This window comes from Desmodus rotundus, chromosome 5, assembly GCF_022682495.2.
Source record: "Desmodus rotundus isolate HL8 chromosome 5, HLdesRot8A.1, whole genome shotgun sequence".
In the NCBI taxonomy this organism is placed as follows: domain Eukaryota; kingdom Metazoa; phylum Chordata; class Mammalia; order Chiroptera; family Phyllostomidae; genus Desmodus; species Desmodus rotundus.
In genome coordinates, this window is record NC_071391.1 from 105,618,521 (window position 1) to 105,636,124 (window position 17,604).

Below are 17,604 nucleotides of genomic sequence, written 5' to 3' on the forward strand. Positions count from 1 at the left end.
GTGTACTAAAGGTTTGACAAAAGCACAGAAAGACAAAGCAGGAGGTAATGTATTTTTCAGATGCTGTGGAGGTAATCTGTAGATTCAAGGCTTATTTTTTTCTTCTTAGTTGGCTGCAGATTCACCCTCAGAAAGTAGGAGCTCCACAAGGTTCTCCTTGCCTCCAATGGGAGGGTGGGGAGTTGGCTAGGGAATGCGAGGGGACAGCCAGATTAGAGCAGAACCCCGGAAATGGCGGGCGAAGGGGCGGAGCAAACAGGAAGGCGGGGCTAAGCGGGCTTTCTGGGACGGGCGGCTAGCGCAAGCGCATTAGCCCGCCATTCCGTCATGGCGCCGGGGCCGCCCAGTCAGCCGTGGGTGGTGGCGGCGACTTCCCCTCAGGAGTCCCGGTCTCCGCCTCCTCCTCCCACCCCGCCTGTTCAGCGGCGGAGGCGGCGGTGGCGGCAGCGGCTGTCCTTGCCTCTCCGCCATCTCCACCTCGGCCTATCCCCCGGCCGGCGGCGTTGGCGGGGAGGGGGACAGTAGTTGTAGACGCCCGCCCCTGCCTCAAAGAAGGTGAGTTCCCGCCCCGGCGGCGGGGGCGGCCCCGCCTTCAGCCCCTCCACTCCCCGGCCCAGTAAAAGGCCCTGCGCATCTAGCCCGCCGGCCGCGCCCCGACGTGCAAAATGGCCGACCCGGTAGTGGCCGGAGTCCTCCGCTCTCCTCGCCCCCCGCCGCCCAGGAGAGGGGCGCCTGGGCCCCCAGGTGGCGTGTGGAGGCAACAGGGACGCCTCAGCGTGCTGAGGAGGCCAAGGTGTGAGTGAGAGAGGCGGCCGGGCAGAGGCCGGTGGACCTGGAGTGCCAGGGAGGCAGGGGCATTGACGAGGAAACTCGGATGGAGGGGACAGAGATGCGGAGATGAGAGGCCCGAGAGTGGAAGGGAGCACACCGCCGCTGGGTGGAGTCCGACACCTGGAAAACAAACCTCACAGTAGGCTAATTAGGGAGAAGTGGAGTTAGGAATTTGGGGGAGTAGGACGTAGCATCTGGGAGAAGGAAGGAAGGGCTCAGGTTTTTGAGGGATCACTTTGGAGACGTTTCCTTGGCTTTTTGAGGATAACACCCTGTTAAAACAAGTTTCTGAGATCACAGGCCCATCTAAAACTCTGAACTGAGTTTTAGTGTGTACCTATCAATGTCAAATAAAACAACCGGACATCAGAGCGGTGAAAACATTTTATTCAGCAACTGACAGCAGGGGAGAGCGCTGAGCTCCTTTCCGTCTGCGCAGACGGGACGGGGCGTGGGAAAGGGAAGGGAGGCACGGGGAGCAGTGGAGTTCAAACAGACTCGGGGACGTGAAAATGACGGAGGGTTCGTCAGTGGGAATGCGCTTGGCTGTGTCTGCTTCTGGCATTAGGAAGTTAGGGTTCTTTCCTCCTGCCGTGGCTGGGGGACTGAGGCCTCTACTTCCTGATGATCGCATTTCAAAGGAATGACTTCCAGGTCCTTAAGAAAGACAAGCCTGAGTCACAGGAGATACCGTACATCTTCAAGGGTCAGGAAGGAGTCATAATTGAAAGCCCTTTTTAGTAAGTACTCCTAAAAAGAAATAAGACTACCATCAGGTGTTGGCCGGAACAAACAGTAAATTTCTTTGGACAGCCCTGAGCTTATCCTAACAAGCTCAAAAGGTCATCGCAGGGATTTCATCCTAGGCTGCTAGAGGCCATGGTTAAAATTTGGGCAAGTGTCTTTGAGCAGGCGTTTGGAAGGAGTGACCCTGCCAAAAGTCTTTAAGGTTCTCACCACACATTTCCCCTAACACGACAGGCTATTTCTTGATTGTTTCAGTCTAAGAGATGTTTAAATTGTTGCAAGATGGTATCTGCAAACAGCCTGCTTTTTCCAAACTGAGATAAGGATATAAGGCAGTTTGCAAATGATTTTAGATGGAGTTTGATCCCACTGCAGAAGATCTCAGTAAAACATTGAGCCACCTTCATTTTAATAATTAACTTTTAGTATTTACTCTATTGCTTTATGTTGCTTTTTGTCTCCAGAGTGAAAGATGGTAGAAGCCAGAATATCTTAAAATAATTCCTTTCATCTGGAGGGACACCAATAAATACAATAAGCTCATAAAAATAATTTTGTGTTTACCCTCCTCCATATATTCTAATATATGGAGATATATTCTAATTTTGTGTGCTTTTCTATAGTCTTTTACACCTTTCACTTTGGAGGAATAACAAAGTAGTAAAATGTAAATTTCTTAAAATGTTTTATAAGCACTTTATATAAATTTCATTCACTAAAAATGGAAATTAGAAATTCATTGCAACTAGATGATGTGCCATTAAGTATCTTAGTGAGGGCAGTTTGAAAGACTAGATGTAATGTCTTCAGTCAGCCTGGGTTAGCATCATTTTCTGAGATAAATTAAATCTGGATTTTTAGTTTTCATAACAAATATCCTACCTCTCACCAACAAGTAAGCCTGAGCAGTTTATAGGAGTCAAGACTACAGTTCTATTTGGCTGCCATAACCACATCACAGGAAGATTTGTTAACAGTTTCTCATGGAAAAAAAGCTTTTTACCTGACTTGGCATTTTCTGGGTTTTTTGTGTGATGACTGAATATGTACAAAATTACTAAAGACTTAATGATGTCAGTCCACACAACACTAGCCAATAACCTTTTATACCACTTCTGTGTAGTATAATGAGAATACTGGAATAGGAGTCTTGACTAGTCAGAGGTTCTAGTTCTGGCTTCTCCACTAGCTGTATGACCCCAACTCCCAAACTTTTCTTCTTTGACTTCTATCATCTGTGGGGAAGAGCAATTGGATTAACCCAATTGAGTAGTTTTCAACCAGGGGCAAATTTGCCCCCTACCCCCACCCCCGAGGACATTTGGCAACTTACAGAGACATTTGGGGTTTTCACCACCTGGCAAGGAAGGGCATAGTGAGAGCAGGGGTACTGGCATCTGTTTGGTATAGGCCACAGATGCTGCAAATATCCTAAAATGCACAGGATAGCTACACATACACAAAACAAAGGATTCTTCTACCCAGAATGTCAGCAGTATTGAGGTTGAGGAACTCTGCACTTAACCAAACTGAGGCCCTGGACAACTTTAAAATTGTGAGCTGATTTACAGTTTTGTGTTGATAATTACTCCACGTATTGGCTGTATACTAGAATGGCAATTCATAAAACATGAATGGCCATCAGATAACACTTACAGAGTAATGAAATTTCTGTTGACAAAGGATTGAGACTATTCACTAAGATTTGAAAAAATGTAATTTATTTCAGTAACTGTTCAGTTAACTGTTACTTAACAAATGATAAATATTTGATACATTATTCTCTGTAAAACACTAGTGAGACTAAATGTATTTTTAGTTTAGATATTTATAAAAGCCTTAAATAATTGCCAATTAAGAGTACATGAACAAGCACATAACTGAAAGACTGCAGGTTCCATTCCTGGTCAGGGGGCATACCCAGGTTGAAGGTTCGATCCCCAGTCCAGGCACAGATCGGAGACAACCAATCAGTGACTCTCACATAGATGCATCTGTTTCTCCCTCTCTCTCTGAAAGCAATGAAAAAAAAAGTCCTCAAGTGAGGATTAAAAAAAAAAAACTTTGTTAGAAGATTCAGGATTTTAGCAATTAAGAAGAATACAGAAATATGTAATATGAGATCTAAAAAAAAAAAAGCTAAGCTAACTGCAAAGGTAAGAATGCAAATAGTGTCCACAAAATAGAAGTAGCATCAAAATTTTCCAAGGGAAGATTTCTATAACGCCCAGAATTTACTACTATGCCTTCTTTCTTTCCTCTAATGGTTCCTATCGCCCACCATGTTCACAGAAGTTTGGTATATATACAGTTAGTTCAAATGCCCAACTATGTTAATTTGTAAGGAATTTCAGGGTATATAGAACACCTGCAAGTTACTTAAACACTGTTTCAAACAGGAATTGAACACATGGAGGAATGGAACACAGAGGAAAAGGAAGGGCAGATGTGAAAGATGATAGAATCTGAGTTTATTTCAAAATCAACTTCATCTTTTTGAATACTATGCTTCTCCACTTCCCACTTCCATCCTTCTGGGTAATAATTATAATAGCAGTAATAACTTTTCTTTCTCTTTGTTATTCTGACTTCATTGGCATGAAAGCCTTAGAATTATCCACGCTTCTGCATTCTTCTACCTTCTCTGTCCCCAGCTATCAAAAACTGCTTTCATTCCACCTGTAGAATGTCTTTTACATTCTTCCCTTCTTTTTTGTTCTCACTACCACACTTCTGGTTCAGCCCAATAATCTCTTGCCTTCACCCTGCTTACGATTGTCCCCATTTTGAGTCTCTTTTCTTCCCCTATCGACTGCAGAATCAAATTCAAATGCCCAAATAAAGCCTATTAGGATCTGGCCTCATTCTACCTTTACAGCACAGTCTTTCACTATCTTCATGCATATCTCATTTTGACTAAAGCAGATAAGCCTTTTCTAATGTCCTGCCCTCCAGAATACCCTTTCTTTACTCATGGTTTCTTTAAATTTTACCCATCTCCTAAGGGTCAGTCCAAATCCATTCTCCACAAAGCCTTTCCCAAATCCCTCAGCAAGAGGACACTACCTTCCTGTGTCTTATAGCACTAACATGTTTTTGTCCTACATTATAGTTCTTTGCATATCATTTTTACAAAATTATAAATTCCTTGATATTAGAAATTGTCTTGTTCCCTTATTTGTAATTCCCAGTGTGTGAAACAGCTATGTATATATAATGGAAAGAGTCAAGATAAACCAAAGTTTAAGATCTAGCTCAATCATTTAACACATGTGCCAAGCTATTTTCTTTGAATCCTGATGTCTTAATCTTCAAGGAAATTCCAGTTACTTTGCAGAGGTACTAGATAGAATAATATATTATCTTGTTTGGCCTACAGTAGTAGTAATATTCATCTCTTTTTTCCTATCTTGTCCCACACCACCATGGTGCCTTGAAGATAAACTTTAATTAATAGTAATAAAGTTTTATAAAGCCCAAAGGCATGGAGAACTTGAACTAAGTAGTGTTACAGGATTTGAAAAATGAAGAGATAGAAATTCTTTTCATTTTTTATCTAGTTATTTTTTTTAAATCCTCACCCAAGGATGTTCATTGATTTTTTAGAGAGAGAGAGAAAAATGTCAATGTGAGAGAGAAACATCAATAGGTTGCCTACCTTACGCTCCCTAACCGGGATCCAAACCCACAACATTTTGGTGTAGGGGACAATACACCAAACTAAGTGAGACAATCAGCTAGGGCAAGAGATTGACTCTCGAAAAACAGAGCTAGACTTGACATGAGTCAGAACTTGATAGGGTGAAATATGGCTGAGATTTTGAGCTCGGGAATATGATACTATTTAATAGAGATAGAGCTTGGTGAGTGAAGCAGTTAAAGGTGACTCCAAGTGTCTTTAGTATCAGCCGGCAATGTAAGAAAACGTCCGAACTTGTAGAGAATTTTTCTAAGAGTTTATTTGAACCAAACTGACAGAGCATGCTGGGAAGCAAGATCTCAAATACTCTACAACAGGGGTGTCAAACTCATCTTCACCGGGGGCCACATCAGCCTCGCAGTTGCCTTCAAAGGGCCAAATGTAATTTTAGGACTGTATAAATGTAACTACTTCTCAAGTAGGGGCAAGGAGCTCGGCACTGCCACCAGGTAGAAACAAGATGCCAGGCCAGATAAAACAAATTTGGCCCGCAGGCTTTATGTTGGCCACCTGTGCTCTAAAAAATAGCAGCTCTGCAGTTTCTTTCATGCAATATTTGAAATTAATGGGAGGGCCCTGGCTGGTGTGGCTCAGTAGATTGAGCACCAGCCTGCAGACCGAAAGGTCACTGGTTCGACTCCAGTCAGGACACAAGCCTGAGCTGTGGGCCAGGTCCCCAGCTGGGGGCATGTGAGAGGCAACCAGTCAATGTTTCTCTTACGCATAGACATTTCTTTCTCCCTCCCTTCCCCTCTCTTTGAAAATAAATAAATAAAATCTTTAAAAGGGAGAAAATAAATTAAGGAGGGAACTAAGGAAGATTACAGGGAGGTGGGGGGAAACTGAGGGGGAATTGAATTACAGGATAGTTACAAGATTATGTGCTCTCTTTAGGATGGTTATTGCAAAGATGTGTTGACCTAGATCAGCAATTTTCATCCTTTTTCATCTCATAGTACAAATAAACTGAGTACCAAAATTCTGCTACCCACCAAAAATAGGGGTTTTTTCCAATCTGATCAAAAAAGTAGGTATATTTTGATTGACTTACAAAAAATAATAATAGTAATTACTTACTTTTTTACTCTAAAGCAGCTTTTTAAAAATAAATTCAGGTGCCTGTACTTGTATATAAGGATTGCTGGTACCAAGAATTAATTAATCAGACACAATCTTATGCAACATGATCAATAAGATAAAAATCCATGATTAGACCCATATACTTATGGTTTAAGACAGGGCATTCACACCAGACAGCTATTGTGTTGGCTGCTGTTGTTTTTTTTATTTGGCAATCTAAGGGAAAAGAGGTCAGTGCCCCTAACTAAATAATCAGGTATTGCATGTTTTAAAAATTCTTGTGGCACTCCAGTTGAAAAGAGCTGAACTAGATGCATAGAAACAATGGACAGGACCTGCTCATGGCAAAGATAAACCTTTTACTAAGAAATATGCCTGGGGCATGACTACCCACCCTGACCTGTCCCATTAGGAATTTACATTCAGATCATCCTGTGAGGTAACTGTCCAAAGAACCCCTTTTTTTCTGTCCACACAGCTTAGAATGTTTACTTTCAGAAATAGGCAATCTGGTATTAAAGGTTGAATGGAGAGGGACATTGTTCTAGTTTAGGCTATCGAGCTTCTAAATGACTAGTCTTCAGTAACTTTCCATCTGTACTGTTTTAGTTGTTATAATATTTACCAGGTCTTATTTAAGATTTTTAAGCCCCTATGGTGTGACTCAGTTGGGCATCTTCCCACAAACCAAGAGGTCACCAGTTCAAGGCACATGCCCAGGCTGCAGGTTCGATCCCCAGTGAGGTCGCATGTGGAAGGCAGCAGCCTATCTATGTTTCTCTCTCACATCGATGTTTCTCTTCCCCCCCCTCCCTCCCTCCCTTCCCCTCTCTCTAAAATAAAAAATAATTAAATTGGTAAAAAAGATTTTTAATAGAAAAGCCAATGTCATATCATCATGGTCATATTGTATATATTAATTTTGAGTCAAGGGAAGTTCTGAAAGCCTTTTTAGTTAAACTGTTTACCTTGCCTGACTTAAGAGTCAAATGTAATGTACATTATATACTTTAAAGCAACTAAAAATAATTTAGAAACTATATATAATTTAGATACTATATAATTTAGATACTATATGTAACAAATATTTTTAAATATTAAGTAAGTCCTTTCTAAAATGTTTCTGATTTACAGTTCTTGAACATAATGTTTTTAAGCAAATCTTTTAATCTGTACACTGGTACTGAATATTAGGCTTAGTTTGAAGATTTCCTGTAGAACCTTTAAATTAAATTTGTATGGAGTTTTTAATTACAAAGTTATATATGTTCTTTGCAAAAATTAAAACAATACAGACATGTGCAGGGAACAATATGTTGAGTGTTCTGCCCTATTCCTTTTCTAACCCCATTTCCCATACCCCATTAAGTTTAGTGCATATCTTTTCATTTTTTTCCTGTGGATATTGAGCTAACACACAAGATGAGACCATTAAATCAGACTCACAAGAATCAGTAATATTACCCAATATTGAGGTTTACTAATTACTTAAAGCACTGGTCCCAATCCTTTTTGTCACCAGGGACCATTTTTGTGTGAAGATAATTTTTCCACGGGCGGGGGATGGGGGTCATGATGGTTTCAGGATGATTCAAGTGTATTACATTCAAGTTCACCTCCTGCTGTGCGGCCTGGTTCCTGACAGGCTACAGACCCAAACAGGTCCTTGGCCCTAGAGCTGGGGACCCTGTCTTAAAGGGTAGAAGCAATCAAGAGGCTCTAATGAAACAGATGTCTAATCTGTCTGTAATGAAATCAGATGATTTGAAAGATGGCTTCTCAGAACATACTTTCCCACACTGATCATGCATCTCTGACCCAGAATGATAGGTGACCTTTCTAACTCACTTCATACAGTGAAGTGTTTAAATTATGAATCAGTATTTTGTATCCCAGAGAGTTGTTAGCTTGTGACATTGTTCAAGGAATTATGCCTCAGAGATCCTGGATTTATCTACTTTGGGTAATCTTTAGTCAGGGACGTCTTGCTAAGAGTGTTTCAGAGATAAGTTCCCTTGCTCCTAGCAAATATCATTAGGCTCTTTACTCAAGGCCCAAAGGTCACCTGCCTTCTTCCCCAATCCACCTGCCAGGAAAGGGAGTGAGTGGATTTACAGTCCATCTCCTTTAACTCCTTCCTTACAGGCAATGCATATGCATATATTTAAATTTTAGTTCTGTGTGGTTGAGTTCTTATACTAAAATCACATTTTAGATAAATAGGTAGGTATGTAGCCAGATATCATTCTACATCTATAACCATTAATATTAACATTGCTCTGTATGGTTCCAACTCATTTAAATGGCTGCATAGAAAGTATTTTTGATGTTCCATGATTGGCATTGTATTTATAAACTAGTAAACTTCTATAAAATTTCAACTGTTAGGAGCTTTAGGTAGTAGTATAGATCTCAAGTGTAAGTGTAGTTAACTTTGACATAGATTTTTTACTGTGGTAAGAAACATTTTTAGCAAATGTGCTAGAAGTTAATACGTGAATATGATGGTAGCTTTGAGTGGCTTGTTTAGTGAACCTTGCTTGTGGTCATGTTTGTGCCAACTGTGGAACACAGTTGCCTACCACAGGTAATGATGGTTAGTGGTTCCTCCATGGGATTCTCAGATGACATTAGTGATATAACTAGAATTAGTGACTATCTTGAAATTGATTGCATTTCTTGAGATGATCATCTATAAAAAACAAAATTCCAAGACTGGATTTCTTAGCCAGCCTTTCAATACTAGTACCCCAGATAATTTCCATCAAGTCCAGATTCCTGCAGGTGCCCCAGTAACTTCTCCTTCAGAATAGTATTTTCTGGACTAAGTAAAAATATATTATCATATTTAATATTATAGTCTTACTAAATGTTTTCATACTAAAACTTTAATGAGCAAAAGCTAGTACTGTTGGCCTTCCGCTCAGGAAATTAAGATTTGAGATTGTATGTGAAATGATATCTAGTTGAAGATCAAAAATATACCTTAAAGTTTAATATGAACTTCTATCTTACCTTCCTTTATTCTATTCATAGATACCATGTGAATAAACAAAGACTGAACATTTTACAGATACTTTTTGTAAAAGGCAAATGTCAGGGGTATCAAACTCATCCTCATAGGGGGGCCACATCAGCCTCACGTTTGCCTTCAAAGGGCCAAATGTAATTTCAATGCCTTAACAGTTAAGGAGTAGTTACATTTATACAGTCCTAACATTATTTCAGCCCTTTAAAGGTAACCGCGAGGCTGATGTGGCACCTGGTGAAAATGACGACATCCATGGTATGTGTGGAGTAGTAAATAGTTTGAATCACAAAGGATTTCACATTATCCAGTAGGTTGAAAATAAATATCTTCTAAATCATAGGAATATTTCTACTGAAGCTGATACTTTGATGTGAAAGCAAGCAAAAACTATCCTTAAACTGTTCAGACTAAATATATTAAAAATTATGAGGTGTAAGTTTGGGGTTACTTTGTTTTAAAATAAACAAAATACTAATTTTTCCAGGGTAAAATACATCTCAAAAAGTGAGCTTTACTATCCGATTTACTTGAGGCAAAATGGTTAAGACATTGAAGGTGGCTTTTGTGAATTTTCAGATGATTGACCTATAATAATGATATAATTTTAAAATTTGAATGATTTAATCTTTATAACAAGATTGTGGTTGTTTTCAGGTGACTAGGAGTGGCGTATTGGACAAAAATAAATTTTGTAACCTTTGTATCATGTTTTTTAGCTCCCCAGTTGTTGCACAGTCTCACTATTTGGGAAAAATTTATGCTAGGAAACTGAAGCAATTAATGGGTGAATATGATCAGATTTCTACACCAGGTTCTCGGCCTGATAAGGGTAAGGTTCCTTTCACCTCTTTATTGATCTTTGCACCATCTGTGGTTTTTGTACAACTGGTTTTTTTTTAACTTAGCATGTCTTCAATGTTCATACATGTGGTACCATGTATCAGTACTTCATTCTTTTTTATTACTGAATAATATTCCATTGTATGAATATACTACATTTTATGCATTCATCAGTTGAAGGACATTGAGTGGTTTCTGCTTTTTAGCTGTTACAAATAATGCTGCTATGAACATTTGTATACAAGTTTTTGTATGGACATAGTTTTCAATTCTCTTGGGTATATATATAAGTAAAATTGCTGGGCCATAGGTAACTCTATATTTAACATTTTGAGGAACTCCCAAACTATTTTTCAGAGTAGCTGCAACATTTTACATTTCCATCAACAGTGAATGAAGTTTACAATTTTTCCACATCCTTACACTTAATATCACTTGTCATTTTGATGATCTGTCATTTTGTGACAGATCATCTGTCATGGTAGTGATGATTTGTCACTACCATGATTAACCATGGTAGTGAGTATAAAGAAAAATCTTTTTTCCCTTTTCTTATTTTTTTATTTTTTATTGCATTTATTGTGGTGACATTGGTTAATACCATTAAATAGGTTTCAGGTGTACAATTCTGTAATACACCATCTGTGTATTGTATTATGTGTAAAATTTTTTGAGCTTTTTTAATTGTATTTTTTCCATTACCATTTAGTCCCTTTATACTCCCCTTCCCATCCCTTCACCACAATCACCACACTGTTGTCCATATCCATGAGTCCTTTTTACTCAATCCCTCCGCCCCTACCCTCCCCTTATTAAAATTTTTCAAACTTAAAAGTAGTATGAAATTTCATGCACCCATCATTCACTTTCAACAATTATCAACATCTTTTTAATCTTCTTAGTGACTTTTTAAAAACAGCTTTATTCAGGTATAATACACAATAAACTGTACACTACCGATCAAGATGGTGGTATAGGCAGATGTGTCTCACCTCTTTGCAGAACCACATCAAAATTATAACTAAAATATAGAACAACCATCACTCAGAACTGTCAGAAATCAAGTTGAATGGAAGTCTGACAACTACAGAATTAAGAAACCACATCCATCTAGAATGGTAGGAGGGATGCAGGGGTGGGACAGGTTGATCCCTCATCCACGTGTAGTGGATAAAAATTTGTGAGGCATATCTCAGAAACAAGGAGTCTCAGCCCCACACCAGGCCCCCCCAGCCCAGGGTTCCAGTGCCAGGAAGATAAGTATCCACAACTTCTGGCTTCAAAACCAGCAGGAATTGAGTCAATGGAAGAAACTGCTGGAGCTCCAAAGAACCCACACACTACCTCACCTACTCAGACTCACTCCCTCCGAGTTCCAGCACCAGAGTAGCAGCTTAAAAGTCACTAGTGGTATATAGGAAGAAACTGAAGTGTTTGGCATCAAGGTGAACAGAGGCCATTGTCCCTTTTCTAAACCATCCCCCCAACAGAGCCATAAGCTAATGCTATATTTGAGACTCCATCAACCTGGCTAACACTGGTTGACCCGCCTTGGAGATTCCTAGAGACTCTACCTAACCATTTATGGGCCCACCCAAGCTGCTTTTCCATCTAAATAGCTGGTCTTGGTTCTTGCTTCACAACTTACTAAATTCTATCAAACAAGCAACAGCTGGCCTCAGTGAGCCCCAGGCACAGCCCTAGCAGCAGCCAGACTGGATATACAGCTTGCCTTCACCTGGGAATCTCCAAGCCCAGCACAAGTCAGAGCCGTCTGATTGCTTTATAGCTCAGACAGGGTGGCCCCGGGCAAAACACAGGCGGGGGCTACCTTTGCCCTGTACCACCCGGGAAACCCCAGGGCCAGCACACCCAGTGGACAGCTATAGACCACCTTGGAGCATGACCACCCTGCCCCAGCACACCTGGTCCTCCATAGAGGGTGGAGGTTGGTTGTCAGTGGTCACAGCCAATTCTTGTAGCTGACTGGGTTAGGTAAACCTCTCTCACTGACCTGTCAACAGCAACCAGGGCTCAACTACAAGAGGAGGGTGAACTCAGCCCACACAAAAGGCACACTTCAAGTGCCCAGCTTGGGTGATAGGGGAGGCTGTGCCACTGAACCCTACAGGACACCTACAACATTAGGCCACATTACCAAAACCAGAGTCAAAGCAGCTCTACCTAATACATAGAAACAAACACAGGGAGACTGCCAAAAAAAAAAGACAAAGAAATATGACCTCAATAAAAGAACATCAAAACTCCAGAAAAAAGAGCTAAGTGAAATGGAGATAAGCAATAATCAGATGCAATATTCAAAACACTTTTCATAAGGATGCTCGAGGAACTTAGTGAGGACCTCAGCAGCATAAAAAAGATCCAACAGATACAAAGGATACACTAATTGAAATAAAGAACAATTTATAGGGAAACAACAGTAGAGTAGATGAAGCCAAGAATCAAATCAATGATTTGGAACATAAGGAAGCAAAAAACAACCAATCAGAACAACAAGAAGAAAAAACAATCCAAAAAAAAAAAAAAAAATGAGGATAGTATGCGCAGCCTTTAGGACAACTTCGAGAGGTCCAACAGAACTCATGGGGGCGCCAGACTGAGAAAAGGAAGAGCAAGAAATTGGAAATATATTTGAAAAAAATAATGAAAGAAAACTTCCCTAATTTGCTGAAGGAAGTAGACATACAAGTGCAGGAAGCACAGAGAGTCCCAAACAAGGTGGATGCAAAGTGGCCCACTCCAAGACACATCATAATTAAAATGTCAGAGGTTAAAGATAAAGAGAGAACTTTAAAAGCAGCAAGAGAAAAGCACTTAGTTACCTACAGGAGAGTTCCCATAAGACTGCTGATTTCTCAGAAAATACTTTGCAGGCTAGAAGGGATAGGCAAGAAATATTCAAAGTCATGAAAAGCAGGGACCTAAAAAAAAAAAAAAAAAACAGGGACCTATAGCAAAGATTGCTGTACCCAGCAAAGATATCATTTAGAATCAAAGGGCAGATAAAGAGCTTCCCAGACAAGAAAACACTAAAGGAATTCGTCATTACCAAACCATTATTATATGAAATATTAAAGGGACTTATTTAAGAAAAAGGTCAAAACTATGAACAATAAAAGGCAAAAAATACAAATGTATCAACAATTGAATCTAAAAAACAAATTAGGCAAACAAGAAAAACGGAGACAGACTCATGGATCCAGAGAGTGTTTTGGTGGCTGCTGGGTGGGAGATGGTTGTGGGGGAATGGGTGAAGAGGTGAAGGGATTAAGAAGTACAAATAGGTAGTTACAGAATAGTTATGGGGATGTAGACTACAGTATAGGAAATGGAGTAGCCAGAGAACTTACACACATGAGTCATGGACATGAACAATGGTGGAGGAATTGCCTGGGAGTGGGGAGTGCTGGGTGGAGGTGGAGGCAAGGGGCAAAATCAGGACAACTGTAATAGCATAAACAATAAAATATTTTTAAAAACCGCATATTTAAAGTATACAATTTGATGGGAGTTTTTTAATATTTTTTTTATTTTTAGCGAGGGAAAGGGAGGAAAAAAAGACAGAGATTAACATTGATAGCTTGCCTCTCGCATACCCTGAAATGGAGACCTGGCCTGCAACCCAGGCATGTGCCCTGACTGAGAATCAAACCAGCAGCCTTTCACGTTGCAGGCCTGCACTCAGTCCACTGATCCATTGAGCCACACCAGGCAGGTCTGGTTTTTGACAGACGTATATGCCCATAAAATCACCAAGACAAGGTAGTAAACATATCTTTACCCAAAAAAATGCCCTTCATTATGGCTTCCTCCCACCTCTTCCTACCTCATCTCAAAGCAATCACTTTTAGTACAGATGAATTTGCATTTTCTAGAGTTTTGTGTAAATGGTATCAAATACTATATACTGTTTTGTCAGACTTCTTTCACTCAGCATAATAATTTTGAGATTCATCCATGTTGTTAAGTGTATCAATAGTTTATGCCTTTTTGTCAGTGATAATATTCCATTGTGTGAATATACCACTATTTATTTGATTTATTTATTCACCCGTTGATCAACATTTGGGTGTTTTCCTTTCTGGGGCTATTACAAATAAAACTGCTATGAACATTCATGTATAAGTCTTTATATGGACATATATTTCCTTTTATTTGGGGTAAATATCTAGGAGTAGAATAACCAGCCCCTATGGTATGTTTAACTTCCTCAAACTGCCAAACTGTTTTCCAAGTGGTTATACCATTTTACATCCCCACCAACAATGTATGAAAATTCTAATTGTTCTGCATCCTCACCAACACTGGTATTGTCAGTCTTTTTCATTTTAGTCATTCCAATAAGTGTATGGTGGTATCTCATTATGGTTTCATTTGACATTGACTTGATGACTAATGATATCTTTTCATGTGATTCGCCATTTGTATATATTTTCTGAAGAGTCTGTTCAAATCCTTTCTATATATTAATCAAATATTTGTTACATTATCGTATTTTATTCTGAATTTTGTACAATTTAAGTTGAATAGAATAGTAGCTAAATTTTCTGCTTCACCAGTGAGACTTCATGTAGACTTTCTTTTTAATCTCAAATTTCCAGATAAGATAGTTGATCATTAGTGACTCTACAGAGTGCTGTGTTAGGCTTATTTTTCTTTTAAAGGGAAGAAATGTTCAATTCTGCATGGGTTATGCTTACCTCCTAATCTTTGGAACTAAAATGTATCACCAGAAGTACCTAGGGCATTATCATCTCATAGTTAAGTACATTTTCTGCTGTTTTTGTACTTATGCAGGATTTTAGGTAGGGTAAAGGAAGAGAAGCAAGAATAGTGCTATTCCTCCCCCACATGCCCTCAAAAAACCAGAATCAACAAGCAAGCAAAACACTACCATATGTATTCTAAATTTTTCCTGAAACTTTCTCTGTAACAATTCAACCCTCCTCTCAGCTTTCACCTCCATTTCCTCCCTTAACCCTCCCACCAGCAGTTTAATAGAGAACAAACCAGAATGCATTCTAGAATGCTTTTTTCACCAATCAGAAGTAGCGGAATGAAATCTAAGCCCTATATAGAAGAGACGGAACTCTGTTCTCTCATTTTCCCTTATCCCCTATACCTAAGAGCTTTATCTCATAGCTGAATTTCTAATTCCCAGCATTCCCAAACCATTTTAGAAACATCCCTATATTTTTAAGTCCTGCAGTACTCTAGTCAGGTGAGTGTGTGTGTTTACTTAATTTTGTTTGGGTAAACTGAAGAGTTTAAAGATTGAATTACTTCTTCATGTTTCCATTCTCATAGAAAACAATAAACAACAATTTTAAAAAACAGAAAAAAGAAAACAAGATACAAGAAACTAATTAATCATAACTTTAGAAAACAAATGAACATTTAGATCAGGCCACGCACCATGGATATGTAGTGCTTATCTACACAGCTTTACATGCCTTACACTGTAGCCCTACAACAAAATCTTACAAGTCAGCTCCTTTCTGCCCTCTGCCTCTCTGCTGAGAAGGGTAAAGTTCCTTGTGAGTAGTCTGGGAGATATTTGACTATCATAATGTTCCTTTTTGGCATATAACTTTATGATATTTAACTTATGCTGCATTAGGTTTTAATTTGTTTGGACTTCTATGTTTTGTTTTGTTTTGAAGCTCTCTTTAAAAGCAAAAGATATATTCAGAATAAAATAATATAGTATAAAGAATTTTCTTTTATCTTCTCTATAGAGTATTCCCTTGACAACCTAATGAAGCATTCAAAGAAGACATATGACTCTTTTCAAGATGAACTTGAAGATTATATCCAAGTGCAGAAAGCCAGAGGCTTAGAACCAAAGACTTGTTTCAGACGGATGAGAGAGGACTATTTGGAAACCTGTAGGTACAAAGAAGAGGTTGATTTCAGACCCAGGTATAGAATGTTTGATCAAAGACTGCCATCTGAGACCATCCAAACCTACCCGAGATCATGCAGTATTTCACAAATTGTGGAAAACCAGTTACCTCCGTGGCTACCGGCTCATGACAGCAGGCTCAGACTAGATTCCCTGAGCTACTGCCAGTTCACCAGGGACTATTTCTCAGAAAAACCAGCTCCCCTGAACCTTAGTCAGCAAGAGTGTAATTATAGCACATACAGTGTAGACTCTAGAGTTTACGAGCACCTCTCAGAAAACAGTACCAGTGCCCATAAAGCCAGTCACAAACGGATGCATCACAAGAGAAAAAGGCATCCGGAAGAAAGCAGAGGAAAATCAGAGGAGAAGCAGCCCAAGCCTAAGAGGGAAAAAGGCTGTGAGGAAATAGACTTAGATAAACACAAGAGCATCCAGAAAAACAAAACAGAGGTGGAAGCAGTCAGGATCAGTACAGAAAAGCTTAAGAATCACAAGGAGAAAAAAAGACGAGATGTAGCCTCCAAGAAAGAGGATCGTAAGCGTAGAAAAGAGAAAAAGGAACAAGGTAAAGAAAGAACCGAGGAAGAAATGCTTTGGGACCAATCTATCCTTGGATTTTGAAGCTCTTGAGTTGATTCTCTTGAGGTTAAACTGAAAAATTCGCTGAGGAGCTTAGTTTTCTGATGCTCATGTTCAGAGCACTTTTCTCATATAAACAGGTATTTTAACTGCTAACAAAGGCCAAGTGAACAGAAAGTATTTTTAATGCTTGATCTCCAACATGGAAATTACTTTTCTTCATTTTCTAAAAGCATTATTACATTTTTCTTATATATAATGTAACTTCCCTTAATGAGAGCGGCTTTGCTTTTATTCATCAAATTGCTATGCTGATAGAAGTATTTTTCCTTTGGGAAGTCATTTATTTTAAAGTGGAGGATTAATAGGCTTTGTAGAATCTATTTCTTGATTGGGTTTGTTTTAGTTTGGGGTGGGTATTTTTATGTTCTTTAGTTTTCTCAGTGAAGCAATTTAGATTTTTTTCTCCTCCGTTAGATATATGTTTCATTTTGTTGAAGCTCTTTGTATTTTCTATATTTTCTTTGAAGCATCTATATTGAAAAGTGGAAATTGAAATACATTAAAATAATATGCTTAGGTTACATATAGTTTCAAAAGTTTCAAAGAGTCGATACAAAATCAGTTTATAACAACTATTTATAATAAAGAGTTCTAATTTTACATTTATTGTCCTGTATCAATGATCTGTCCCCATTCAGTGATGATTTTCTTCTAGAAGAGTAATAATTGAGCAGTTTGTACTTAAAAGGCAAGATCTTTTGGGTGGGTCACACTTTACAGTTATATAAAAAATTCCTTATCTCCTATACCTTGCTCATTCATATTTAAACTCATTTTACCCCCCTCTCTCCTCAGTTCTCATTC

The 17,604-nt window shown here is 39.1% G+C and overlaps 1 protein-coding gene across 4 annotated transcripts; it reads left to right on the forward strand.

The window, feature by feature from the left end:
* The first annotated feature begins 335 nt into the window (after positions 1-335).
* KRCC1 (lysine rich coiled-coil 1) lies at positions 336-17,400 on the forward strand. Of its 4 annotated transcripts, none has more exons than XM_024558529.3 (3): positions 336-555; positions 10,106-10,218; positions 15,989-17,400. In XM_024558529.3, exons 2-3 carry the CDS (start codon positions 10,170-10,172, stop codon positions 16,777-16,779), a joined length of 840 nt encoding a protein of 279 aa, XP_024414297.2. In that variant the 5' UTR covers positions 336-555; positions 10,106-10,169; the 3' UTR covers positions 16,780-17,400. The 4 variants fall into 4 exon arrangements, with proteins under 4 accessions (XP_024414297.2, XP_045049788.2, XP_045049789.2 ...); XM_045193853.2 differs by having other exon boundaries at positions 10,154-10,218; XM_045193851.2 differs by lacking the exon at positions 336-555 and adding an exon at positions 618-793.
* The last annotated feature ends 204 nt before the right edge of the window (positions 17,401-17,604 follow it).